General features: G+C 41.5%; 1 protein-coding gene across 1 annotated transcript in view; it reads left to right on the top strand.

Moving 5' to 3' along the window:
* LOC150079064 (oxysterol-binding protein-related protein 11-like) overlaps positions 1-27,856 on the top strand; it is a 218,654-nt gene that overhangs the window by 66,386 nt on the left and 124,412 nt on the right. The window contains exon 5 of the mRNA XM_090382937.1: positions 20,677-20,758. Within this exon, the coding sequence (XP_090239063.1) occupies positions 20,677-20,758 (82 nt within the window). The remainder of the gene's footprint in view (positions 1-20,676; positions 20,759-27,856) is intronic.

Below are 27,856 nucleotides of genomic sequence, written 5' to 3'. Positions count from 1 at the left end.
CCACTTCCACAACAACAGATGGAAGCTGCTTGTTCCAACAATCAACCACTGCTGACTGAAGGCAAACTTCTGCACATCAAACTGTAACCATCCTTCCTCATGTGTGTAGTCTCAGTGAATGGAAGAATGCCAATAACATTCAGCTTACTCAATCCCTTCAAGGCTTTCAACACCTCAATAAGATCTCCCGCAGGTGCATAGTCATCAGACGCTTCAATTTGCAGAACTGAAGCCTTTCTAGGTAAGCGCATTTTTTTGTCCCCTTCACCAATCTGGTTGCCCTTCGCTCAGAGAATTTCATATTTGACAGCACAATTACCCCCAGGTATTTTTCATTCTCTGCTACCCTGAGTGTAGTACCAGACAGTTGATAAGTTACTATGGGTTAACTGCTACCCATATGCATTTGTTAATGTTAAATTACATACCTTGCATTTGTTAGTTAAACTTCAACTATCTGTTCTCAGCCCATCGACCCAATTTTCCTAGATCTTGTTGTAGTAGCTCTCCCTGATGGTTGTCCATAACTACCCTGCCAACTTTGTATCATCTGCAAACTTAGATATTAAGCCTGATATTCATTCATCTATATCATTGATAAATATTGAAAACAACACTGAACCCTGGGGAATTCCACTAATAACATTAGGCCACAAAGAGCAGCATTCATTGATTACTGCTGTCTGTCTTCCACCTGACTATCCCTTTATCTATAGCAATAACCTGACCTTAATGCCATATTGCTCCAATTTGTACCTATCAGATTGGTTTGACAAGACTGCCCTTTAATAAATCCATGCAGTGATTGCAGTATAATTGCATGCATGTCCAGATGGCCTTGCATTACTTCTTTAACCAGTAATTCCATTATTTTTCCCTGGAACAGACATTAAGCTAACAGGTCTGTAATTATTCACGTCCCCTGTTATGAATTTAAGATACATTAGCATATCTTTAGTCCATAGGGACTTCCCCGAATCCAGGGATGCTCTCATAATTATGGCTAAGGGTTTGTTTAACTCCTTTCCTGCCTCCTTTAATATAATTGGATAGATTCTATCCACCCCAGGTGCCTTTCTTATGTCCATCTTCAACAATTTCTCCTCTACTTTCTTTTCAGTTATCAACGTCATTTAGCTCATGGTAAAGTTTGATAAACTTTTGGCATCCCCTTCCCTAAAGTATTCCTCATGTGTGAATGTAGATGCAAAATCTTTGCTTTCCAGGCTGCTGCATGTACCAATAATAGCAGCAGCAGCAGCACAAGAATCACATTCACCTTTGGCTCTAGTTAAGGTATTTACCAATTGGTACTCTATGTACCAATAGTAGAAGTAGCACAAGAATCACATTCACCTCTGGCTCTAGTTAAGCTATTAGTCTGTGTATCCCCCTAAGCTAGCAGTTTTCCAACCCACCTATCAGCAAATATTCTTGCACGCCTTGATAGCATCAGCAAATATTCTTGCACCCCTTCTATTGAAGTGTATCCCATCCCTTTAAAAAGAGTGTCTCCTGTTAACAAACCCAGACCAAGCTGAGAACGATTCTACCACACGAGCTTTGCACATTCTCTCTAGGGCTGAACTGATTGTCTAGGCTCGCAACATATACTCCCTTCTATTGCGTGTGAGCAGAATTGCAGACATTTTCAAATTCAATCCTAACCCCCAACTTTTTCCCAACATTGCCCTGTACTTGTTAAATAAGGCCTCAGAATTCCTACTCTCAGTATCATTAGTACCACCGTGTACAACCATATCACCTTTTGTGCCTTAAAAGGTGATATCTGCTCCACTACATCATCTAGTTTTGACCCTGGCAGACCTACCGTGGGTCTATTCCACTTATCCTTTTTTGCGCAACATATTTCTTATTTCCCTGACAATGCAGTCACCAACAATAGCTAATTCGCGTGGGACCATTGCATTCTGCCTGGGTGATTGCCACTGTGTTGTCCAGTGCACAAGTGTGAGCTCTGGTGTTGAGTTAGACAGCTGATAGCTTGATGGGCCTCCCATTTTAATTCCTTCAAAGGCATCTTCCCTACTCTTCAAACTCTCATAAATGCTCATCAGAACACTGAGTTGGTGCATAATTTCTTCACATTCTCTGCACCTAGCACACAAAGACTGGCTGGATCATGTCCTGTTCAGAAAGGTCTGCAAACATTTCACAAGTTGCATATTTTGTTAGGCTCTAGTGCATTGGAGAATCGCCTCCTTTGGTTTTATCCTGAACCATACCACTCCTGCTGCTTAGTGCCCATTGCTTTGCTGCTCTAGGCTGGGGCATGATTTTTATTTAAACACAACCTAACCGAGTGGTCAGGAGTGGGAGTGCCATAGCATGTTCTCTTTGAGTGGACCGAGGTTCTAGTCTGTGTCTGCTCAATACAATTAATGTTTGTATTGATTGATTTATTGTAAACTCCAGTGATCTGGTGGTTGTGCCAGAGTACAAACAAGAATTTTTTTTAATTGATTAATAATGATAATTAATATTTAATTGATTAATTGACAATACTACCTTTTGTTGCATCAGCCAACAATTAAAAAATAATGAATAAAAAATAAAAACTTAATAATAATAATAATAAACATAGCTGATTTTCTTTTCAGCTATGTCATTTCAAGAAAAATGACAACTATAACCTGCACAAAAAGCTTAAAGAAGCTGGAAACATCTACAAACCGGCTCCTATCCCAAGTTTATATACGGACAACAATCAACCTATACTAAGCAAACAAGCCAAACTCGACACCTGGAAGAGCTATATATACAATCTGTTCGGCACCAACAGAAAACTGGCAGAAACGCAACAACAAACACAGGAAGACAATCTCCACATATTAACATCTGAAGTGGAACATGCCATCCGAATAACAAAGCCAGGCAAGGCCTGTGGACCTGATCAGATTCATGTGGAACTGCTGAAACAACTAAGACTACAGCAACATCCAACAACTAACGAAATGGTTCAATCAAATCTACAACAACAACGACATTCCATCCGAATGGCTCCAATCCATCTTTGTGGCCCTACCAAAAAAAGGCTACCAGCCAGAAATGCGAAGACTTCAGGCTGATCAGTCTAATGAGCCAGGTGCTAAAAGTCTTCCTCAAGGTGATTCAGCAAAGGATAAGATGTAAGTGCGAAAGTGCACTAGGAAACACACAGTTCGGATTCTGCAGGGAACTAGGCACCAGAGAAGCAATTTTCTGTTTACAAATATTGCTACAAAGGTGCTATGAACATCAAAAAGACGTGTATATATGTTTTATTGACTACGAGAAAGCCTTCGATTCAGTAGACCACGACCGCCTAATTGATCGACTGAGAAAACTTGGGCTTGAAAACAATGATATCAACTTTATTACAACTCTCTACTGGAATCAAACAGCCCGGCTTCGCTATGGCAACAACCTGACAGACCCAATTCCAATAAAAAAAGGCGTCCGGCAAGGCTGTCCATTATCCCCCATTCTTTTTAACATCTATTCGGAAATGATCTTCGACCAAACACTGGCTGACAAGAACATCGGCATAAAAGTTAACGGACACTACATCAATAACTTAAGATATGCCGATGACACAGCACTAATAGCGGATTCAGAACAAGATTTACAGACCATCTTGAACGAAGTGGACATAGAAAGCCAAGCATGGGGGCTACGAATCAACAAAAAGAAAACAAAGGTGATGAAGGTCAGCAGGACTGCAAGCAAAATCACGATCAAACTAAACAACGAAAAATTAGAGCAAATACACCGCTTCAAGTATCTCGGAGTACTCATTGATGACCAGCTGAACCATGAGGCCGAAATCAAAAGCAGAATTGAACAAGCCAGGCAGGCATTCACCAAATGGAGAATCCTCCTCACCGACAGAAGCTTGAACATCATGCTCAAATTACGCACATTGAAATGCTACATCTGGCCAATACTGCTCTACGGTGTAGAAACCTGGACTCTAACATCAGCCACTACAAAAAAGCTCCAGGCCTTCGAAATGTGGCTCTACCGAAGAATGCTGAAAATTCCATAGACAGCCAAGATAACCAACGCACAGGTCCTGCAGGACATGCACACGGAACGGGACCTGCTCAAAACCATCATCAGCAGGAAATGCAAATACCTAGGTCACATCGCTAGGAACCAACAAAAATATCACCTACTACCACTCATCCTGGAGGGAAAGATCGAAGGCAAGAAACGCCCAGGCAGACCGAAAATGGCATGGCTAGATAACATCAACACCTGGCTTCACATGACAACAGCACAAATTCTACACGCAGCGCTAGACAGAGAACAATATCAAAACGAAGTCGCAAACGCCATTCGGCAGCATTAAAGAAGATTTTCTTTTTTAATTTTTTTATTACTCTTTCTGTTTATTTATTATTATTTTTGATTAAAAAATAAATAAACAATAAACAATCAAAAATAATAATAAAAATAAACAATAGAAATAGTAATAAAAATTAAAAAAGAATAACTAACTATGTTTATTATTATTATTAATTTTTTATTTATTATTTTTTTATAGTTGGCTGATGCAATCAAAGCCTTCTAAAGTTAGCCATACAATGCAAAGCTTTGCTTTGCATTGTATGGCTAACTTTAACACTTCATAGACTGTCCCTGAAGCCCAAGTTATTCTGAGTTTATGATTTTCTTAAATGACATCTTGATGTCATTTTAAAAAATCAGAAACAACAGTGGTAGCAGTATGAGTCTTTCAGGTACCCCACTTCTTACATTAGTCCAATTAGAAGAGTAACTGTTAATCATATCCCTTTGTCTCTAGCCCTGCAGCCACCTTGGGATTCAGCTAAACTTTTCCCTGTGATCCCAACATGTTCTGATTTATATAGTAAACTGTTGTGTGGGCCTGGGTCAAATGTTTTGCTAAAATCTAAGTAAACACTGCTGAAATTATTTCTTGCATCCAACTCATTAGTGACTTTGTCATAATAGCAAATCAGGTTGGTTAAATATGATTTTCCCTTTAAAAAACTATGCTGTGTTTCCATCAGAATTCCATACTGAATGATCCTATATTACACTCTTGATCATTGCCTCTAGGAATTTTAACTACCAATGAAGTTGGACTGACTGGTTGGTAACATCCATTTTGGTTTAAATGGATGTCATGTGTTGGCACTCCGGTATAATCTCGCCTGAGTCCAGTTGATGCTCTTATAACTAATCTTAATAGTTCAATGCACTCTCTGGGTGACTCCAGAAGTCTTACTCACTTTTAAGTGCAAAAGTTTTTCTAATAATCAGCCTTCTCTGATTTCAGTATAAATAATTTCATGCTTCTCAGCTTCACTTGCACAGTTTTTATTCACTATGAAGGGTGTTTTGTGTGTAAATACCAGTGCAAAGTACCTGTTCAATTCATTTGCAACATCGCCTAGTTTTTCTAAGATTTTTTCAGCACCCAAGGGTCTTATCTGATTTGTTCTTTTCTTCTTTGTACGAAAAATTTGTTTCAATTGCTGGAATGAGTACAGACCAGGGCAACAAGATTAGTGAATGGAACAAAGGGTTGCTTTTATGAAGAAAGGCTTAAGTTTTTTTGCAAATTACAGTGTCTGGAGACTAGGCATCTGCAAGGTGATCTGATTGAGGTGTATAAGCCCTCGAATGGTTTGAGCATGCTCAATGCTGATGGAATTCTTCCTCCTGCTCAGAATAATCACCTGAGAAGGCATAAATTCAAATTGAGGAAAGTCGGTTGTAGGATAGATGTGCAAAAGTTTGCCTTTAGCCAGTGGGTGGTTGATTGCTGGAACAAACTTCCATCTGTCGCTGTAGAAGTTGATAGCTTAAATAGATTCAAGGCAGAATTAGACAAACATTTGGAGTGAGTGGATGGGTGAAATGAGAAGGGATTTTTTTTTTTTTTTTTAGACTGATGCTGTATAAGCTTGCTGTCTTGCATCATATGCCTTTACTAATGCTAATTCTAATGCATTCTTCGTTCTTTTAGCTAGCATTTGTCAGATTAAGTCTGCATCTTGTTTAAATGACAGCTAGTAGTTCTCATGAAAAATTCAGTACTGCAAATTATTTTTAGTATGCTCATGCCTGAAATATATTTTTTTACAGAGGGGGAGGGGAATGCATAGGAAATAATAAGTAGGTAATTCTTGAATGAATATACGGCAGTTCATTAGAAGGTTTTTGAGACTGCACCCAGAATTATGTGTGATGTGTCACTTTCAGGCATCTTTGTGCTTTTAACTCTATCCATAGCTCAATACAGGCATGATAAATTGCAATAAGCAGATTTCATTATTTCATAAAACATTACGCTGCCAAGCATGTGTATTGTCTTCTTTTAGCATTAGCATTAGTAAAGGCACATGATGCAAGAAAGCAAGCTTATATAGCATCAGCCAAAAAAAAAACCTTATTTCACCCATCCACTCGCTCCAAATGTTTGTCAAGTTCTGCCTTGAATCTCTTTAAGCTATCAACTTCTACAACGACAGATGGAAGTTTGTTCCATCAATTAACCACCCACTGGCTAAAGGAAAACTTCTGCACATCTATCCTACAACTGTCTTACCTCAATTTGAATTTATGCCCTCTCAGGTGATTATTCTGAGCAAGAGGAAGAATCCCATCCGCATTGAGCATGTTCAAACCATTCAAAGCTTTATACACCTCAATCAGTTCACCTCGCAGGTGCCTAGTCTCCAGACACTAATTTGCAAAACTTAAGCCTTTCTTTGTAAGAGCAACCCTTTGTTCCATTCACTAATCTTGTTGCCCTTCTCTGTACTCGTTCCAACAGCTCTACATCCATATTAAAATGAGGCCTCAAGGCCTGTATACAGTGCTCAAGGTGTGGCCTGACCATTACATTATACAAGAGGATAATCACCTCCTTATCCCTGCTAGAAAAATTCCTGTATGTCATTGACAAGACACCATGAGCTACTCTTGCAGACCGTCTGCACTGCTCAGAAAACTTCATATGTGCCTGCACAATTACCCCCAGGTCCTTTTCATTCTCTACCACTGTCAGTGTGGTACCACAGAGTTGATACGTTACTCTGGGATTACTGCTTCCCATATGTAGTACTTTACATTTGTCTTTTAACTGGCTCAAGCTAATGGAAGTGCTGTGGCTCAGAGCAGAACTGAGGGGGGCAGTTGTCCTCTGACTCACAGCCTTATAAAATGCACTGTTTGCTTGATGTTTGCAGAGCAATCGGGTACGGGACATGATACTGCCAAGGGGGATGTCTTTGTGTGTGCGCGATGCAAGGAGTGTAACGATATCAGGCAACAACTCGGCGTTCTTTTGGGCCTATATGAGAGCTTGAAGGACAGGGTGGATGCCCTCGAAGAAACTAAATTGAGGGGCCCATCAAGCTCTCAGCTGCCCACATCAACGCCAGAGCTTGCACTTGGGCATCGCGTGACACAGAGACAACCCCCAAGGCAGAATGCGCTGGTCCCGAAGGAACTAGTAGTTGTTGGTGACTCTATTGTCAGGGAAACGGGGAACATGCTTTGTAAAAAAGATAGGTGGAACAGGACCAGGGTATGTCTGCCAGGGGCAAAGGTTGATGACGTTGTAGAGCGAATATCATCTTTTAAGGGCACAAAAGGTGATATAGTTGTACACGTTGGCACTAATAATTTTAAGAGTAGGAGACCGGCAGAATTACTTAACAAGTACAGGTCACTGTTGAACAAAAGCCGAGAATTAGGGTTGAATTTGAAAGTGTCTGCAATTCTGCCCAGACACGATAGGAGGGAGTATATGATGAGAGCCTTGTCGATCAATTCGGCCCTGGAAAGATTGTGCAAGGCTCAAGGGGTAGAATTTTTTTCAGCCTGGACTGTACTTGTTAACAGGAGAGATTGCTTCTACAGGGATGGGATACACTTAAATAGAAAGGGTGCAAGAATATTTGCTGATGCTATCGAGGCAGTGTTAGGTGGGTCGGAAAACTGCTAGATTGGGGGGAGACAAAGACCAATAGATTGACAGTAGCCACTGGCAGAGGTGAAAGAGATTCTTGCACTGCTTCTATTAGAATGAGCAGAAGCCTGAAAAACAAGATGCATGGTATTTCAGAGACTGCTGGGAGCCATTGTGGTACAAGTAAACACATGGGTTGTGTTAGGGTAGCTAAGAATAGAAACAGGTGCAAGTATACTTGCGTGTACACCAATGCTAGGAGTTTAGTAAATAAATTTGATGAATTTGAGGTATTGCTCAAAACATCGAAGGCAGATATTGTTGGGATATCAGAGACGTGGTGTCACACAGATATAAGGGATGCGGAACTGCAATTTGGGGAGTACAACGTCTACAGAAAGGATAGACAGGATAGGAAGGGGGAAGGTGTTATGCTATTAGTTAAGAAACACATAAAAACCAAGGAAGTGAAGCCAGTCGACATCGCTGGACAGTGCAGTGTGGAGTCAGTTTGGTGTGACATAAAGATTGGGAGATCAAAATTGAGAGTAGGAGTGTGCTATAGGCCTAATGACTCTGATGAATATAATAAGGAACTGTACAGGGAAATAGAGTGGGCCAGTAAATCAGAGTGTCTTATAATGGGAGATTTTAATTTCCCAGATATTGACTGGAATTTGGGGGCTGGATACTCACGCACTAGCAGGGCTTTTGTGGATTTATTGGATGATTGTTTTCTACATCAGCATGTTCGGGAGGCAACTAGAGGGAGTAATACTCTTGATTTGATTATCAGCAGTGATTCTTCATGCATTAAGAATCTGCAGGTAAATGAACCACTAGGTGGCAGTGATCACAGTGTGCTGAAGTGGGATTTACTCAAAGAGGTAACTACCATTAGGGGTAAAGGGAAGGGTTATTGCTTCCGTAAAGGCGACTACGATGGACTGAGACAGTATTTAAATTCTATACAGTGGGACCAACTGATGATGTTACCAACAGCAAATTCAAAATGGGAAGCATTCAAAGAACTTATCTTGGAAGCTACTAGGCTTTACATACCAACTAAGAAATATTGTTCAAGGTTTAGGCCAAAATGGATGTCAGATGAACTAATGAGGCATATGGCAGAGAAGAAAAATGCATGGGATACTTACAAATTAACACATGACACAGAAGCCTATGATAGATACAAGTTGATATGCAACCAAGTTACAAAGGAGGTTAGGCAGGCGAAGGCAGATTACGAAAAATCCTTGGCAAGGGATGCAAAGAAAAACAGCAAAGAGTTCTTTACTTATGTAAACTCTAGAAGGAAAGGGATGAATCAGATTGGTCCACTTGATATTGATGGGTCAAGTGTTGATGATCCTGCTCAGGTGGCTAACAAACTAAATGAATATTTTGCATCGACATTCACACATGAGGAGTTATTCAGCGAGGGGAATGCCAGAGGTGTATTCAACTCTAGCAGTAAGTTACAGAATCTTGAAATAACTGGGAGTAAAGTGGAGGAGAAACTGTTGAAGATAAACACAAGAAAGGCACCCGGGGTGGATGGGATCTATCCAGTTATATTAAAGGAGGCAGCAAAGGAAGTAAGCAAACCCTTAGCCATAATTATGAGAGCTTCCTTGGACTCAGGGGAGGTACCCATAGACTGGAAATGTGCAAATGTGACCCCAATTCACAAAGGAGGATCAAAGGCTGACACAAGTAATTATAGACCTGTGAGCTTGACTTCTGTTCCAGGAAAATTAATGGAGGCACTGGTTAAAGACGCACTGCAGGATCATTTAGACAAGACTTCAGTTATAGCTCAGACACAGCATGGTTTTGTTAAGGGGAAGTCTTGCCTGACCAACTTGATTGGATACTATGATGCAGTCACAAAAGAACTGGATGCAGGGAATAACTTTGATATTATATACTTGGATCTTAGAAAGGCTTTTGATACTGTTGCACATGGAAGACTGCTACACAAATTGGAGCAGTGTGACATTGGAGGCAAATTGCTGCTATGGATAAAGGGGTGGTTGAGGGGGAGAAGACAGAGAGTGGTAATCAATGAACACTGCTCATCGTGGACTGATGTTATTAGTGGAGTCCCTCAGGGCTCAGTGTTGGGTCCATTATTGTTTTCTGTATTTATAAATGATATTGATGATGGTATATCGGGATTAATGTCCAAGTTTGCAGACGATACAAAGGTTGGAAGGGTTGTCAAGGACACTACTGACACTATGCTTCTGCAACAGGATCTGGAAAGGTTGAGCAGATGGGCTGAGAGGTGGCAAATGAAGTTTAACATTGACAAATGTAAAGTACTACACATGGGAAACAGCAACCCCAGAGCAACGTATCAACTCTATGGTACAACACTGACAGTGGTAGAGAATGAAAGGGACTTGGGGGTGGTTGTGCAGGCAGATATGAAGTTCTCTGATCAGTGCAGACGGGCTGCAAGAGTAGCTCATGGAGTATTGTCAATGATATACAGGAATTTTTCCAGCAGGGATAAGGAGGTGATTATTCCATTGTATAAGGCGATGGTCAGGCCACACCTAGAGTACTGTATACAGGTCTGGAGGCCTCATTTCAAGAAGGATGTAGAGCTGCTGGAACGAGTACAGAGAAGGGCAACAAGATTAGTGAATGGAACAAAGGGGTGCTCTTACGAAGAAAGGCTTAAGTTTTGCAAATTACAGTGTCTGGAGATTAGGCACCAGCGAGGTGATCTGATAGAGGTGTATAAAGCCTTGAATGGTTTAAGCATGCTCAATGCTGATGGGATTCTTCCTCTAGCTCAGAATAATCACCTGAGAGGGCATAAATTCAAATTGAGGAAAGACAGATGTAGGATAGACGTGCGGAAATTTGCCTTTAGCCAGCGGGTGGTTGGTTGGTGGAACAGACTTCCATCCCTTGTGGTGGAGGTTGATAGCCTAAATAAGTTTAAGGCTCAGCTGGACAGGTATTTTGAACGAACAGAGGGGTGAAGTGGAAGTGGTTTTTTTTTTTTTTTTTTTTGGCTGATGCTGCATAAGCTTGCTTTCTTGCATCAAATGCCTCTACTAATGCTAATGCTAACTGCAAAGTTGAAATAAAAATTAACTTAACCCATTTTCCTAAACTATCCAGATTTAGAAGTTTCAATTAGATTAGTAAGATTAGGGTGACCAGACCTCCCATTTTTCTGAGATTTACCTGATTGTTCTGATATCTTGATGTTTCTAAAAGGTTTTTGGTTTCAAGTTTTTATGTAAAGCTATTTTTCTGAACTAAATATATGTAATTAAAATTAATATTATATAATTTTGTTGATTTAACATGGCAAATAGCATTATTATAATAAATTACATCAAACAAAAATTTTCAGATGTTCTTTTAGCTGTGTTGTGTGTAGATACCAAGCCCTTTCTTATGCGAGGCCGATGGTGTAATAATTACAGCATTTCAGGCATTTATTGAAGAAGTATTGAAGTGGTAGAGAAAATACTACAAAACATCTGAGAATAATTTGTAATCCTTTAAGAAATTAAAAATGGATTACTCTATGAGGGTCAACCCTCATAGAGTGTAATAAAAGTGCAATAAGAAAATAAGCACTTCAAAATGCTTATTTTCTCACTAATTTCACATGTATATTTTACTTGTACATTGTTGAAATGCAATGATGTAATAAATATTACATTGTCTTATATTGATGTTTTAATATCAATATGAAATATATATATATGGCGCCTCCATAGCCAGGTGGGCAGAAGCAGCAGTGCGTAGCACACGCTTCTTGATTAGACCAGGGTTCAAGCCCATGACCACCAAATACGGAGAATGCGGAAAGGTCAGGGAATGACCACCGCATATCCCGGAGCAGGATGGCCTTAGTTGCTAATGCTCCTAAAAACCAAATAACAAACAAACAATAATAACATGAAATATATCTTCATTTTGCTCATGCAGTACTTATTGAAATTGTTTTTACTGTTATCACCCCTAAAATAAACAAACCAAGCAGAGGCATTTTATACTAACTATTCATAAAACAAAACAATGCCCCTCCCCACAATTTCCTGGATGACCTTCTTCCATGTTGACTATTTTGGAACCAGCAATACACATTGATCAACCCATCAAGAACCACAGGTTAACTCTACACATCTCAGTCACAGTATCAAGAAAACTATTGGCCTTCTAGTACAATTTCACTTGATGCAGCCTGCAACCTTGACATTGCAGACAGGGAAATGAACGAGACACGATCCACCTCTCTGCACTCAAACAGTAACGGGTCTATTGATTTTCTGATTTCTTTGACTTCTCATTCTCTTTAACTTCTTTGTACCTAGAAAGGTGTAACCAGAGGTACCTGTAGAAGTTTCTACAAAAAAGAATTAGTATTCCAAACAAAGTTCTGAAACATTTGGAATATTGTAATGTATTTTGACTAATTAATTAATTTTAAAAATTATGCTTAAACAATGAAATGTGTTTCATTATTAAACTGGATTTGTTTTTGCATTTATTATTAAAAGGCTGCAGATGCTAAATCACAGAGGATGGATAATTCCTGAAACAGCCATAAAGAGAATATTCACAATGTTTGTTGATTGATCTTAGCCTCGTTGCAGCAGACATCAATCCTTATCTGCATGCTTGATCTGCAGTTATCACAAGCTAAATAATATTGGTGGCTAATCTTGTGCCCATTATGTAATTCTAATCTTATGCCCAATATATAATTCTGCACAATTGAGGCCATCTGTTATTTGATGTTTACAGAAAAATTCTGTTCTGTAAACATGTTCTGTTCTGTTCTACAGAGGACAAACTAGGGAGTTTGATGGCCACTAACATCTGCATTTTGTTGTGTCAAATATCAGTTTTCGTTAGCAGCAATCATTACATAGCATTGTGATTTTTTTTTTTTTAAGGCTAATATAGTAAAATCCTGTTACAAGCAACTTTTCAGGGATGCATGGATCATTTTATAAGGGTGACTACAGTGGTCTTAGACAATTTTTAAATTCTATGCAGTGGGATCAACTGATAATGTGACCAACAACAAATTCAAAATGGGAAGCAGTTAGTGAAGTAATCATAGAAGCTACTAGGTTTCCATACCAATGAAAAAATACTATTCAAGCCTTAGACCTAAATTGATGTCATCAAGTTGCAAAGGAGGTTAGGCAAGCTAAGGCAGACAATGAGAAGTCCCTGGCAAAGGATTCAAAAAAAAAAAAAAAAGCATCAAAGACTTCTGTTCTGCTGCTTGTGCAGTTAGATATGAATTCTCTGAGCAGTGCATACATGCTGCCAGGACAGCTCATGGGATTTCGTCAATGATATATAGAAACTTTGCTAGCAGAGATAAAGAGCTGAATATCCCTTTGTATAAGGTCATGATTATGCTACATCTTGAGTATTCTATATACAGATCTGGAGGCCTCACTTTAGGAAGGATGTAGATCTGCTAGAACAGGTTCAGAGAATTGCAGCTAGAGTGGTGAAGGGAACAATAGGTTGCTCTTACCTAGAATGGTTTCTGTTCTGAAAATTGCAGCATCTTCAGACTAGAAGACTAGAGACCTGCGGGGTGATCTGGTTGAGGTGTTTAAGGACTTGAATCGATTAAGTAGCTGAATATTTTAGTATTAAATCAGCTCACACCAACCATAAGAATAAGCATTTACTGTAACTAGAATATTTATTTACATATTAAAATAAAATAAATATTTACAAAAAACTGCTATTATATTAAATATACATGTAAAAACATTAAAACTGTGATAAAATCCTTGAGATAAAATACACTAAAATAAACCGGATTAAAAGCGATAAAAACGATAAAAATCTCTGGAGCTTTCGGAAGCTTGCGCTCCCTTCCTCAGCAGTAACAAAACTTCCTGCAGCACGTCCATATATAACAGGCTCACGGTACCTATACACGTGGTGCAGTCGGCGCATGGTCTGAACTGGAAGCGGAAATAGCTCGGGAACGTGTTAAGCAAAACCGTTCATCCGTACTTAGGATAATAGTTTCAAACAGAGGATGCATACGCATACCTCTGTCCCTATTCATAATATTGTGGTCGGATGAACAGATTCGTAGGCTCTCGAGCCATTTACGGTTCCAGAACCCATGCGCTCGATCCATGATAACCGCATCCTCTGGGGAAATTTGATGCTGCTTCTCCCAAAAATGTTCGGCCACAGCAGATTTATTGTAATCAGCGGTTTTTATAGCATTTGCATGCTCCCCCAGACGATCCTTGAGCCGTCGTTTTGTCTCGCCCACATAGCATTCCCCACAATCCGGGCATTCTATCCTGTATACTACTCCACTACTCAGGTCCTTTGCTATTGGGTCTTTTACCTGAGACAACACAGTGTGCAACCTCCGCCCGGGAAGCTGCACACAGCGTGTTTTATAGCCCCGCAAAATTCTAGCGAGATGCTCAGTAACGCCCGGATAGTAAGGAATGTATGCGGTAGCGACAGGAACAAACGGTTCCTGACGGTTAGACTCTATTCCTCTACTAAATCTGTCTATGATCCTCTGGGGCTATCCGCATTTTCTAGGGTCTGCTGTGACCCGTCTAATTTCACATTCTTTGTCCTCAGAGGTGGTGCAGTGTGACCCTGCTCTATCTAGTAGAGCTTTCACTACACTATTCTTATGCTGCCCAGCTTGTGCTGAACTATAATGGGTGTACTGGCCTCTGCACATAGGTTTTTTAAACACAGAAGTTTTTAGCCTAGGGCCTACCTTGGAGACCAGTACATCCAAGAAAGGAAGGGTACCTCCTGTTTCCACCTCTGAGGTAAATTGTATAAATTGGGAGAAGCTATTAAGCCAATGGAGTGCATCATCCTCTCTCCCCTTCTGGACCACGGTAAAGGTATCATCAACATACCTTTTCCATTTCTTTATGGGAAACTGACATCCACTAAAAACCCTCTCCTCTAACTCCTCCATGGCCAGATTGGCCACGATGGCGCTAATAGGAGATCCCATGGCTGTACCGTGAACCTGTTTGTACATAACACCTTGGTACACCATAGTGGTGCTGGCCAGACAAAGTTCCACATCCGAACAAATATCCTCTACGTTTAAAAGCGATCTACTACCCAAAGAGACATCATTACTCAAAGATCTTCTAACACAATATATTCCATGTTTAATTGGAATGCATGTGAATAGTGACACCACATCAAAAGAAATCATGCTCTCGTTTTCATTTACAGTCAAATCTTTCACAAAATTCACAAATTCTTTACTGTCTTTTATGACATAGTTGGACTGGCCCACTATAGGCGAAATCAATTTAGCCAAATACCCTGACAAAGCATATGTGGGGCTTCCTATAAATGATACAATAGGTCTGAGTGGGACTTCTGTCTTATGAGTTTTTGGAAGTCCATAAAACCTCGGGAGTTGACATCCAGTAGCATGTAAGAACCAAAAGGTCTCCTTGGAAATCTTCTCTGCCTTTAACCAATCCTGTACCAGTTTATTAACTCGCCGCTCTAGGCCAACCAACGGGTTTCTCTGAGTAACTTTATACGTATTATTGTTCTGTAAAAGGTCCATTGCTTTTTTGTGATAGTCTTCTTTGTTTAGGACAACCGTCGATCTGCCCTTGTCCGCAGGTAAAACCACAATTCCATCGTCTCTTCTCAGTTCATTCAAGGCCTTTCTTTGACTAAAGTTAAGATTCGGAGATACTTTCTTTACCTGGCTCAAAATAACGGCAGATTTAACCCGGATCTCATTAGCTAGGGCCTCCGGTAGCTTGCTGATGGCCCGTTCAATACCCATTGCTATCTCCGCAATGGGAGGTTTGGGAGGTACAAGCATAAACTTAGGACCTAAATTTAAAACTCCCTCTTGCTCTTCCGTAAGTTGCCTATTACTCAAGTTGTAAACAAAATTAGTACTTCTATCTGTACGTTGTACTGTACCTTCTCCCAACAACCTATTAAACTTCATAATCTGCCTCTGTCTATAGGTGTCTGCTATCCTAATAACTTTATCCAAAACTAATCTTCTAATGAGAGCCAAATGTCTAGAAGATACACTACTACTAATAACATCCAAGTACATACCTATTTGCCTCCTAGTATCTCTTAACTCCTCATGTAACTTACGGATCCAAATATTCATGATCTTCTTTTGATAACACAAAGTAACCCACTTTAGTCGGTCATCCTGAAATGGTGTTTTGACTCTAAAGCCATATGGTATAAGTCCATGCGTTTTGCATCAATGCGCAAACCTTAGATGCTGCTTCTGTCTGGCCTCTTTTATACAATACTTTTGATATTGTCGGACGTGTTGCACTACAAATTGGCCATAGCTGCTAACAATATCCTGAAAAAGGCCTCTGAGGTTGGGAAAATTCATATTTTAGTATTAAATCAGCTCACACCAACCATAAGAATAAGCATTTACAGTAACTAGAATATTTATTTACATATTAAAATAAAATAAATATTTACAAAAAACTGCTATTATATTAAATATACATGTAAAAACATTAAAACTGTGATAAAATCCTTGAGATAAAATACACTAAAATAAACCGGATTAAAAGCGATAAAAACGATAAAAATCTCTGGAGCTTTCGGAAGCTTGCGCTCCCTTCCTCAGCAGTAACAAAACTTCCTGCAGCACGTCCATATATAACAGGCTCACGGTACCTATACACGTGGTGCAGTCGGCGCATGGTCTGAACTGGAAGCGGAAATAGCTCGGGAACGTGTTAAGCAAAATTGCGGAGATAGCAATGGGTATTGAACGGGCCATCAGCAAGCTACCGGAGGCCCTAGCTAATGAGATCCGGGTTAAATCTGCCGTTATTTTGAGCCAGGTAAAGAAAGTATCTCCGAATCTTAACTTTAGTCAAAGAAAGGCCTTGAATGAACTGAGAAGAGACGATGGAATTGTGGTTTTACCTCCGGACAAGGGCAGATCGACGGTTGTCCTAAACAAAGAAGACTATCACAAAAAAGCAATGGACCTTTTACAGAACAATAATACGTATAAAGTTACTCAGAGAAACCCGTTGGTTGGCCTAGAGCGGCGAGTTAATAAACTGGTACAGGATTGGTTAAAGGCAGAGAAGATTTCCAAGGAGACCTTTTGGTTCTTACATGCTACTGGATGTCAACTCCCGAGGTTTTATGGACTTCCAAAAACTCATAAGACAGAAGTCCCACTCAGACCTATTGTATCATTTATAGGAAGCCCCACATATGCTTTGTCAGGGTATTTGGCTAAATTGATTTCGCCTATAGTGGGCCAGTCCAACTATGTCATAAAAGACAGTAAAGAATTTGTGAATTTTGTGAAAGATTTGACTGTAAATGAAAACGAGAGCATGATTTCTTTTGATGTGGTGTCACTATTCACATGCATTCCAATTAAACATGGAATATATTGTGTTAGAAGATCTTTGAGTAATGATGTCTCTTTGGGTAGTAGATCGCTTTTAAACGTAGAGGATATTTGTTCGGGTGTGGAACTTTGTCTGGCTAGCACCACTATGGTGTACCAAGGTGTTATGTACAAACAGGTTCACGGTACAGCCATGGGATCTCCTATTAGCGCCATCGTGGCCAATCTGGCCATGGAGGAGTTAGAGGAGAGGGTTTTTAGTGGATGTCAGTTTCCCATAAAGAAATGGAAAAGGTATGTTGATGATACCTTTACCGTGGTCCAGAAGGGGAGAGAGGATGATGCACTCCATTGGCTTAATAGCTTCTCCCAATTTATACAATTTACCTCAGAGGTGGAAACAGGAGGTACCCTTCCTTTCTTGGATGTACTGGTCTCTAGGGTAGGCCCTAGGCTAAAAACTTCTGTGTTTAAAAAACCTATGTGCAGAGGCCAGTACACCCATTATAGTTCAGCACAAGCTGGGCAGCATAAGAATAGTGTAGTGAAAGCTCTACTAGATAGAGCAGGGTCACACTGCACCACCTCTGAGGACAAAGAATGTGAAATTAGACGGGTCACAGCAGACCTTAGAAAATGCGGATACCCCCAGAGGATCATAGACAGATTTAGTAGAGGAATAGAGTCTAACCATCAGGAACCGTTTGTTCCTGTCGCTACCGCATACATTCCTTACTATCCGGGCGTTACTGAGCATCTCGCTAGAATTTTGCGGGGCTATAAAACACGCTGTGTGCAGCTTCCCGGGCGGAGGTTGCACACTGTGTTGTCTCAGGTAAAAGACCCAATAGCAAAGGACCTGAGTAGTGGAGTAGTATACAGGATAGAATGCCCGGATTGTGGGGAATGCTATGTGGGCGAGACAAAACGACGGCTCAAGGATCGTCTGGGGGAGCATGCAAATGCTATAAAAACCGCTGATTACAATAAATCTGCTGTGGCCGAACATTTTTGGGAGAAGCAGCATCAAATTTCCCCAGAGGATGCGGTTATCATGGATCGAGCGCATGGGTTCTGGAACCGTAAATGGCTCGAGAGCCTACGAATCTGTTCATCCGACCACAATATTATGAATAGGGACAGAGGTATGCGTATGCATCCTCTGTTTGAAACTATTATCCTAAGTACGGATGAACGGTTTTGCTTAACACGTTCCCGAGCTATTTCCGCTTCCAGTTCAGACCATGCGCCGACTGCACCACGTGTATAGGTACCGTGAGCCTGTTATATATGGACGTGCTGCAGGAAGTTTTGTTACTGCTGAGGAAGGGAGCGCAAGCTTCCGAAAGCTCCAGAGATTTTTATCGTTTTTATCGCTTTTAATCCGGTTTATTTTAGTGTATTTTATCTCAAGGATTTTATCACAGTTTTAATGTTTTTACATGTATATTTAATATAATAGCAGTTTTTTGTAAATATTTATTTTATTTTAATATGTAAATAAATATTCTAGTTACAGTAAATGCTTATTCTTATGGTTGGTGTGAGCTGATTTAATACTAAAATATGAATTTTCCCAACCTCAGAGGCCTTTTTCAGGATAAGTAGCTGAATATTAATGGCATTATATTAATGCCATTAATATTAATGGCATCGATAATATTGAGATTCAGGTTGCTGTAAGTTGATTTAAATTAATAATTCTAAGAATTTTTTTTCCTTCTCTGACAAACTTCCTTTGATTTCGGTGTTTTTTTATTATTCTTATTTTTTTGTTAGGTAAAACAAAGTAGTAAAATTAAATAGGTGCTTCAATTCAGCATCTCACAGACCTCATTATTTCACATCATCTGTTCTTTTTGGGCGGGGGAAAGGTGGTACGAGGGTAGGAGGTGCCTCCATAGCCAGGTGGGCAGGAGTAGCAGTGCGTAGCACACACTTCTTGATTAGACCGGGGTTCAAGCCCGTGACCACCAAATACGGAGGATGCAGAAAGGTTATACAAAACTTGTATGATAACCGCATATCCCCGGAGCAATATGGCCTTAGTTGCTAATGCTCCTAAAAACCAAATAACAACAACGAGGGTAGGAAACTAAATTTTTTTCCGTTATCTTATAAAACTTTTATTTTTCTTTAGTCAAATACTCCCATAGCTGTATTGAAAGTATGAGGATCATACATAATTTTCACATATAAAAACTAATAAATTTTAGGTATAGGAGGGCTTTAATAATAATTCTTTGTACTATGTTTTCATCAGTAACTAATTTGCTAAAATGCAATTTACAAAGCATCATCTAGTGCAATGTAATGGCAACTCATTGTGAAGGTATTCACAATATGAGATATAACTTAAACGATGCCGCTTTTGCATATTTTTGCTAATTCAGAGTTTAGCTGCATACTAATATGATACGTTGTCTAAATCTCTCGCAGCTTGAGGATAAAGCCCTTAACATATTTCAGTCTTAATTTATATTATACACCATCAGGCATCTCTCATATTGTGGATTATACTTCATAACTGTTTTGCCATCATTGCATCACTTGGGTATCTGCCCACCCACCGAGGAAGGGCCAAATAGCCCTGAAACTGAAACGGCACTAGGGGGAACCTGATGATGTCCGGAGTTTCCAAGACTAGGTAACAACAGTCTTCCCTACTGGGGAAGCGTTGCCTGTTCAAGGAGTTTGAGTTTTTGAGTGGTGTGAGTTGAAGGAGTTACTGTCCCTTTCGTTCTTCTTCTGTACCGTTTTTTTTTTCCTCTTCCACTCCTACTATTATTTTCCCTCTACTTTTTTGCTTTTCTAAGTCTAATAGGGACAAGTGGATAGTAGAGTTATTATCCCACACATACAAAATAGCCCTGAAATGGTGACATCTGGGTGGTGGTATCCACTAAGAATAAGTAACAGTAGTCTTCTCCTTTGGTGAAGCGTTACTTATTCAAAGTAGTGCAATATCATGGCAACTCGTTGTGAAGGTATTCACAATATGAGATATAACTTAAACGATGCCACTTTTGCATATTTTTGCTAATTCAGAGTTTAGCTGCATACTAATATGATGCATTTGCATTAACTTGTATGTTGTCTAAATCTCTCACAGCTTGAGTCTAAAGCCCTTAACATATTTCAAAGCATCATTAATAATGTCTTGTAAATCAGCCAGGAATTTTTGGAAGTTGGTGAATACCTGGAAGTATTTTCATATAGTGAAAATTCATTAAAATGGTTTTTTATTGTAGCAGATATTATATTTTACTGTATTTCATATACCTATTTTATTGGTATGTACTTTATTGACTATCTTCTTCATTAGGGGGCAGTTATTTCTCCCAGTGATGAGGATGGACAGTCCTTTACTTTGAGTGCAGTATGTGGAGAAATATACAAATTAAGAGGTCAGTAATAACTATTTTTTGTGACTTCTTAATATATAGATTAAAACTTTTAATACAGTTCATAAACTCTGGAACTTTATATTTTATGAGTCTCAGAATAAACTTTGGTCTTTCGTGTAACAAGAGCTGATCCTCTACGCCATGCTTCTCCATTCTGGTGTAAAACTGTGTAATCCTGTATATTGTAAAATTGTATATATGTAATACTATATATCACACCACGAATTGTCAAACTAATAGAACAAACTTATCTGAGAAGAGATCTAAACCTCCCAAACACCTCCTTGTTCATTTCACAAATATATGTGATTTCAGCTCCATTCTCAGTAATGTCAATTTCGCTTACAGTGTGCCAAACCCCGTATACTTTTTCTGACAGAATCTCAGTTATCGGTTGATTCAACCACTGCTTATCTCATTTGTTCACTGTATGATTCCTTTTGCTTCAAAGGTGGTACTTATTCATATGTACACTCTAATATTCCCTGTCATCGGGCAATATTAGAGTGGTAATTGGAATATCCTCTTTTCAATCTTCTCTGGCTTAAAATCTCTTTACCCCATTCTGTCAAATTCATGTGTTGCCTCTATCATTCTCCCAACTCCACTAATTACTTGGGACTCTTTGACTTCCTTTATCTGAAACTTGACATTCTCCGGTCCAGTTTTCCTCGATGATTTTAATGTTCACAACTCCAGCTGGCTTCCATTTTCTAGTCACACAGGCCCAGCTGGTCGAGATGCTGAGGCTCTTGCAATTACTAATGACCTCACACAAATTGTTCATTTACCTACCAGAACACCAGACAATCCTAACCACACAGCCAACATGCTTGATCTTTTTTCCCTGAAGCAACCACTCTAAATACACGGTCGAGGTGACTGGTCTGCTAGCCACCTTAGATCAGTGGTCTCCAAACTCTTGGTCATACACCCTTATTTTACTTAAAAGGGCTAGTGCACACCCTGGAATACAAAATTAAATATATGTTTAATATATTTTTTAAAATTATAAATCATTTACAATGCAAGGCATTATATCTAAAATGACATTTATAAAGTCATTTGTTTGATTGTTTGCTTGATCTACATTTGTTCAATAAGTCAAACAAGGATGGAAGATATACTCCGAGCCCAAAGCGAGCATGTGGCTGCTTTGTTTCAGACATGGGCAAAACTGATAGCATAATTAAAGCTGTGCAGTCAAACAAAGCCGCATATTGAAGTATAAAAAATATAGGAATTTTATTGTGGCTTAAACACAGAGCGTACAGATAAAGTAGAAATATATATGAGCTTTCGGCTATATGGTAGCCTTCGTCAGAATTAAAATACATGAATGGCAGTTGGAATGAAGATGTGCACTGCCAGGTGCGTGAGACGCGAGGTTTAATTGTTTGTTGACGTCTGTGGCTGTGACGCATGATGACGTGGCCAGCGCTTGTCCAATGACAGAACTACTGACTCTGTGATCGGGTTGACTTGGCAACCACTGTTCCTGTTTAAGGATTTATCCGAAGATTTTATATTTAATGATTCCAACCAGGTACGCTTTAGGTAATGGTGGGATCTGTCTACCACCACGACATCGCGGTGTGGGTCGATGTCGTGGTGGGTTGTCCAGACATGTTCGGCGATAGCTGAGTGTTCTATATCCGCTAAACGGATCGCTCTTTTGTGCTCCGAGAGACGTTTCTCGAGTCGACGTCCAGTCTCTCTGAAGTAGCAGCTAGTGCAGTCACGGCAAGAGATGCGGTAGACTAAACCGCTCTGCAGAAGGGTGGGGACAGGTGTTTTCACGTTGGAAATGAAAGAACGCAGTTTCCTGCCTGGGAGCTGGATGCACTTTATTCCGTGCGTTCTCAGGATTCTACCGATCTGTTGTGACAGGTTGGGGTAGTATGGGATGAATGCCCTTGTGGATGGCTCGTCACTGTTGGTGTTGTAGCTGGTCGTCACGATGTCACGTGTCTGTAGATCACACCTGTCGAGGACGTCAATGGGGTAGCCACACCTCGTAAGGTCTACTTTGACCCTAGTCACCTCTTTGCGTCTTTCATCAGCGGAGCTGGAGTGTGTCCAGGCGCGAGTAAGCAAGGTTCGGGCCGTGGAGAGGAGGTGGCCTCGCGCGTGTGCTGACCGGAAGTTGGTAAACTGGCCAGCACACATGGGCTTACGATAAACTGTAGTCCTCAGGTATGTGCCCTCACGTCGGACAAGTGTGTCTAAGTATGGTAAAGAGTTGTTCGACTCCAGCTCAATCGTGAATTTTATGAAGGGCGATAGTGAGTTGAGGTATGATAGAAGTCGCTGACCTGAGTCTCTAGGGATGACCACGAACACATCGTCAACATAGCGACACCAAAAGGCGATGTGATCAGGTGCGTGTGCAAACGCACGTCCCTCTAACTCCTCCATCACGATGTTTGCTGTGACTGAGCTGACCGGGGAACCCATGGCCGTGCCATGTATCTGCTGGTAGACTGAGTCATTAAATATGATCGCACCCCCTGTTAAGCACAGTCTGAGGGCGGTGGAAATGTCATCGGGTGTGAGACCAGTTCTTTCGTTGAGGGTTCTATCATTGTCCAAGAGTTGTTTTGCACAAGAAATGGCAAGTTCCACAGGGATGGAGGTAAAGAGCGATATGACGTCGAACGATGCCATAACTTGATTCTGCGAGATGGATACAGTGCGAATCCTCTTTATGAATTCAACACTGTTGGAAACGGTGTGGGTGGTCTTGCCAACCAGAGGAGAAAGAAGTCTCGAGACAAATTTAGACAGCTCGTAAGTCGGTGATCCACAGCAGGATACAATTGGTCTCAGTGGTGTGTCTTCTTTGTGCACTTTCGGTAGGCCGTAAAACCGTGGGATCTGACATCCGGAAGCACGGAGGTGATTACGGGTTGACTGTGTAATCTTCCCTTGTTTCAGCCAACTGTTGACGAGGATATTCACCTCTGATTACCATCGTTCTAAAACTCTGTTGGGGTTGATGGTCAGGGGTTTGTATACAGTAGTATCCCGTAAAAGTAGTAGCGCTTTCGCCATGTAATCAGTGCGATCCATTACAACCGTACGGCGGCCTTTGTCTGCCGGTAGAATGACGATGGACGAATCCTGTTTCAATGCCTTGAGGGCAGAGAACTGTGTACGGTTGAGGTTAGAAGAGGCGGGGCGAGCACGGTGTAGAACTGCTGCAGTCTTCAAGCGGATTGTGTTGGCTACATCTTCTGGGAGGCGTGATAAGCTGGCTTCCACACCTAAGGCGATGTCGGTGATCGGCGGGTGCTTAGGAAGAACGGCAAACGTCATGCCAAGAGTCAATAAGTTTACTTGGTCCACAGATAACTGTTTGCTGCTTAGGTTCAATACGAAGTCCGTGGAATTAGTGAGAGGGGTATTACATTGGCTGCGCAATTGACGGGATTCATTAATCAAATTACAAAACTTACGTTTCTGTCGGGTACAATAAAGATCTGATTCTCTGATGGCCTGGTGACATAAAGTGTTGACCACATCGGTGTAAACGGGATCGGGAATCAGAGTCTTAAGGTCGGCTAGTAGGGTTGCCTTGCTCGCTGAAGCACGTTGTATGTCATGATGGAGGCAGCCGATCCATATACGTAGGGTTTTGAGGCCGAAGTTCCGACAGGCACGTCTCATGCGCTCATTAGAAAACGGTTGTTTGTAGCGAAACCCTTTCGGTATAATCTCGTTAGCTTTGCACCTATGTGCAAACCTCAGGTGTTGTCTACTACGGGCTATGAAGATAAAATCTTTCTGTAGTCTCACGACCATGTCGTATGCTGGTTGGCCAAGAATAGTACGAACATAACGAAACAGGCCTACGCGCTCTGGATTAATTGAGGAATTTTATTGTGGCTTAAACACAGAGCGTACAGATAAAGTAGAAATATATATGAGCTTTCGGCTATATGGTAGCCTTCGTCAGAATTAAAATACATGAATGGCAGTTGGAATGAAGATGTGCACTGCCAGGTGCGTGAGACGCGAGGTTTAATTGTTTGTTGACGTCTGTGGCTGTGACGCATGATGACGTGGCCAGCGCTTGTCCAATGACAGAACTACTGACTCTGTGATCGGGTTGACTTGGCAACCACTGTTCCTGTTTAAGGATTTATCCGAAGATTTTATATTTAATGATTCCAACCAGGTACGCTTTAGGTAATGGTGGGATCTGTCTACCACCACGACATCGCGGTGTGGGTCGATGTCGTGGTGGGTTGTCCAGACATGTTCGGCGATAGCTGAGTGTTCTATATCCGCTAAACGGATCGCTCTTTTGTGCTCCGAGAGACGTTTCTCGAGTCGACGTCCAGTCTCTCCGAAGTAGCAGCTAGTGCAGTCACGGCAAGAGATGCGGTAGACTAAACCGCTCTGCAGAAGGGTGGGGACAGGTGTTTTCACGTTGGAAATGAAAGAACGCAGTTTCCTGCCTGGGAGCTGGATGCACTTTATTCCGTGCGTTCTCAGGATTCTACCGATCTGTTGTGACAGGGTGGGGTAGTATGGGATGAATGCCCTTGTGGATGGCTCGTCACTGTTGGTGTTGTAGCTGGTCGTCACGATGTCACGTGTCTGTAGATCACACCTGTCGAGGACGTCAATGGGGTAGCCACACCTCGTAAGGTCTACTTTGACCCTAGTCACCTCTTTGCGTCTTTCATCAGCGGAGCTGGAGTGTGTCCAGGCGCGAGTAAGCAAGGTTCGGGCCGTGGAGAGGAGGTGGCCTCGCGCGTGTGCTGACCGGAAGTTGGTAAACTGGCCAGCACACATGGGCTTACGATAAACTGTAGTCCTCAGGTATGTGCCCTCACGTCGGACAAGTGTGTCTAAGTATGGTAAAGAGTTGTTCGACTCCAGCTCAATCGTGAATTTTATGAAGGGCGATAGTGAGTTGAGGTATGATAGAAGTCGCTGACCTGAGTCTCTAGGGATGACCACGAACACATCGTCAACATAGCGACACCAAAAGGCGATGTGATCAGGTGCGTGTGCAAACGCACGTCCCTCTAACTCCTCCATCACGATGTTTGCTGTGACTGAGCTGACCGGGGAACCCATGGCCGTGCCATGTATCTGCTGGTAGACTGAGTCATTAAATATGATCGCACCCCCTGTTAAGCACAGTCTGAGGGCGGTGGAAATGTCATCGGGTGTGAGACCAGTTCTTTCGTTGAGGGTTCTATCATTGTCCAAGAGCTGTTTTGCACAAGAAATGGCAAGTTCCACAGGGATGGAGGTAAAGAGCGATATGACGTCGAACGATGCCATAACTTGATTCTGCGAGATGGATACAGTGCGAATCCTCTTTATGAATTCAACACTGTTGGAAACGGTGTGGGTGGTCCTGCCAACCAGAGGAGAAAGAAGTCTCGAGACAAATTTAGACAGCTCGTAAGTCGGTGATCCACAGCAGGATACAATTGGTCTCAGTGGTGTGTCTTCTTTGTGCACTTTCGGTAGGCCGTAAAACCGTGGGATCTGACATCCGGAAGCACGGAGGTGATTACGGGTTGACTGTGTGATCTTCCCTTGTTTCAGCCAACTGTTGACGAGGATATTCACCTCTGATTCCCATCGTTCTAAAACTCTGTTGGGGTTGATGGTCAGGGGTTTGTATACAGTAGTATCCCGTAAAAGTAGTAGCGCTTTCGCCATGTAATCAGTGCGATCCATTACAACCGTACGGCGGCCTTTGTCTGCCGGTAGAATGACGATGGACGAATCCTGTTTCAATGCCTTGAGGGCAGAGAACTGTGTACGGTTGAGGTTAGAAGAGGCGGGGCGAGCACGGTGTAGAACTGCTGCAGTCTTCAAGCGGATTGTGTTGGCTACATCTTCTGGGAGGCGTGATAAGCTGGCTTCCACACCTAAGGCGATGTCGGTGATCGGCGGGTGCTTAGGAAGAACGGCAAACGTCATGCCAAGAGTCAATAAGTTTACTTGGTCCGCAGATAACTGTTTGCTGCTTAGGTTCAATACGAAGTCCGTGGAATTAGTGAGAGGGGTATTACATTGGCTGCGCAATTGACAGGATTCATTAATCAAATTACAAAACTTACGTTTCTGTCGGGTACAATAAAGATCTGATTCTCTGATGGCCTGGTGACATAAAGTGTTGACCACATCGGTGTAAACGGGATCGGGAATCAGAGTCTTAAGGTCGGCTAGTAGGGTTGCCTTGCTCGCTGAAGCACGTTGTATGTCATGATGGAGGCAGCCGATCCATATACGTAGGGTTTTGAGGCCGAAGTTCCGACAGGCACGTCTCATGCGCTCATTAGAAAACGGTTGTTTGTAGCGAAACCCTTTCGGTATAATCTCGTTAGCTTTGCACCTATGTGCAAACCTCAGGTGTTGTCTACTACGGGCTATGAAGATAAAATCTTTCTGTAGTCTCACGACCATGTCGTATGCTGGTTGGCCAAGAATAGTACGAACATAACGAAACAGGCCTACGCGCTCTGGATTCATTGAGGAATTTTATTGTGGCTTAAACACAGAGCGTACAGATAAAGTAGAAATATATATGAGCTTTCGGCTATATGGTAGCCTTCGTCAGAATTAAAATACATGAATGGCAGTTGGAATGAAGATGTGCACTGCCAGGTGCGTGAGACGCGAGGTTTAATTGTTTGTTGACGTCTGTGGCTGTGACGCATGATGACGTGGCCAGCGCTTGTCCAATGACAGAACTACTGACTCTGTGATCGGGTTGACTTGGCAACCACTGTTCCTGTTTAAGGATTTATCCGAAGATTTTATATTTAATGATTCCAACCAGGTACGCTTTAGGTAATGGTGGGATCTGTCTACCACCACGACATCGCGGTGTGGGTCGATGTCGTGGTGGGTTGTCCAGACATGTTCGGCGATAGCTGAGTGTTCTATATCCGCTAAACGGATCGCTCTTTTGTGCTCCGAGAGACGTTTCTCGAGTCGACGTCCAGTCTCTCCGAAGTAGCAGCTAGTGCAGTCACGGCAAGAGATGCGGTAGACTAAACCGCTCTGCAGAAGGGTGGGGACAGGTGTTTTCACGTTGGAAATGAAAGAACGCAGTTTCCTGCC

The sequence above is a fragment of the Mastigoproctus giganteus genome, chromosome 10, assembly GCF_048544385.1.
Source record: "Mastigoproctus giganteus isolate SK-2022 chromosome 10, ASM4854438v1, whole genome shotgun sequence".
NCBI lineage: Eukaryota > Metazoa > Arthropoda > Arachnida > Uropygi > Thelyphonidae > Mastigoproctus > Mastigoproctus giganteus.
Note: the sequence above shows the minus strand (reverse complement) of the source record. Positions and strands in the feature narration are given on the sequence as shown.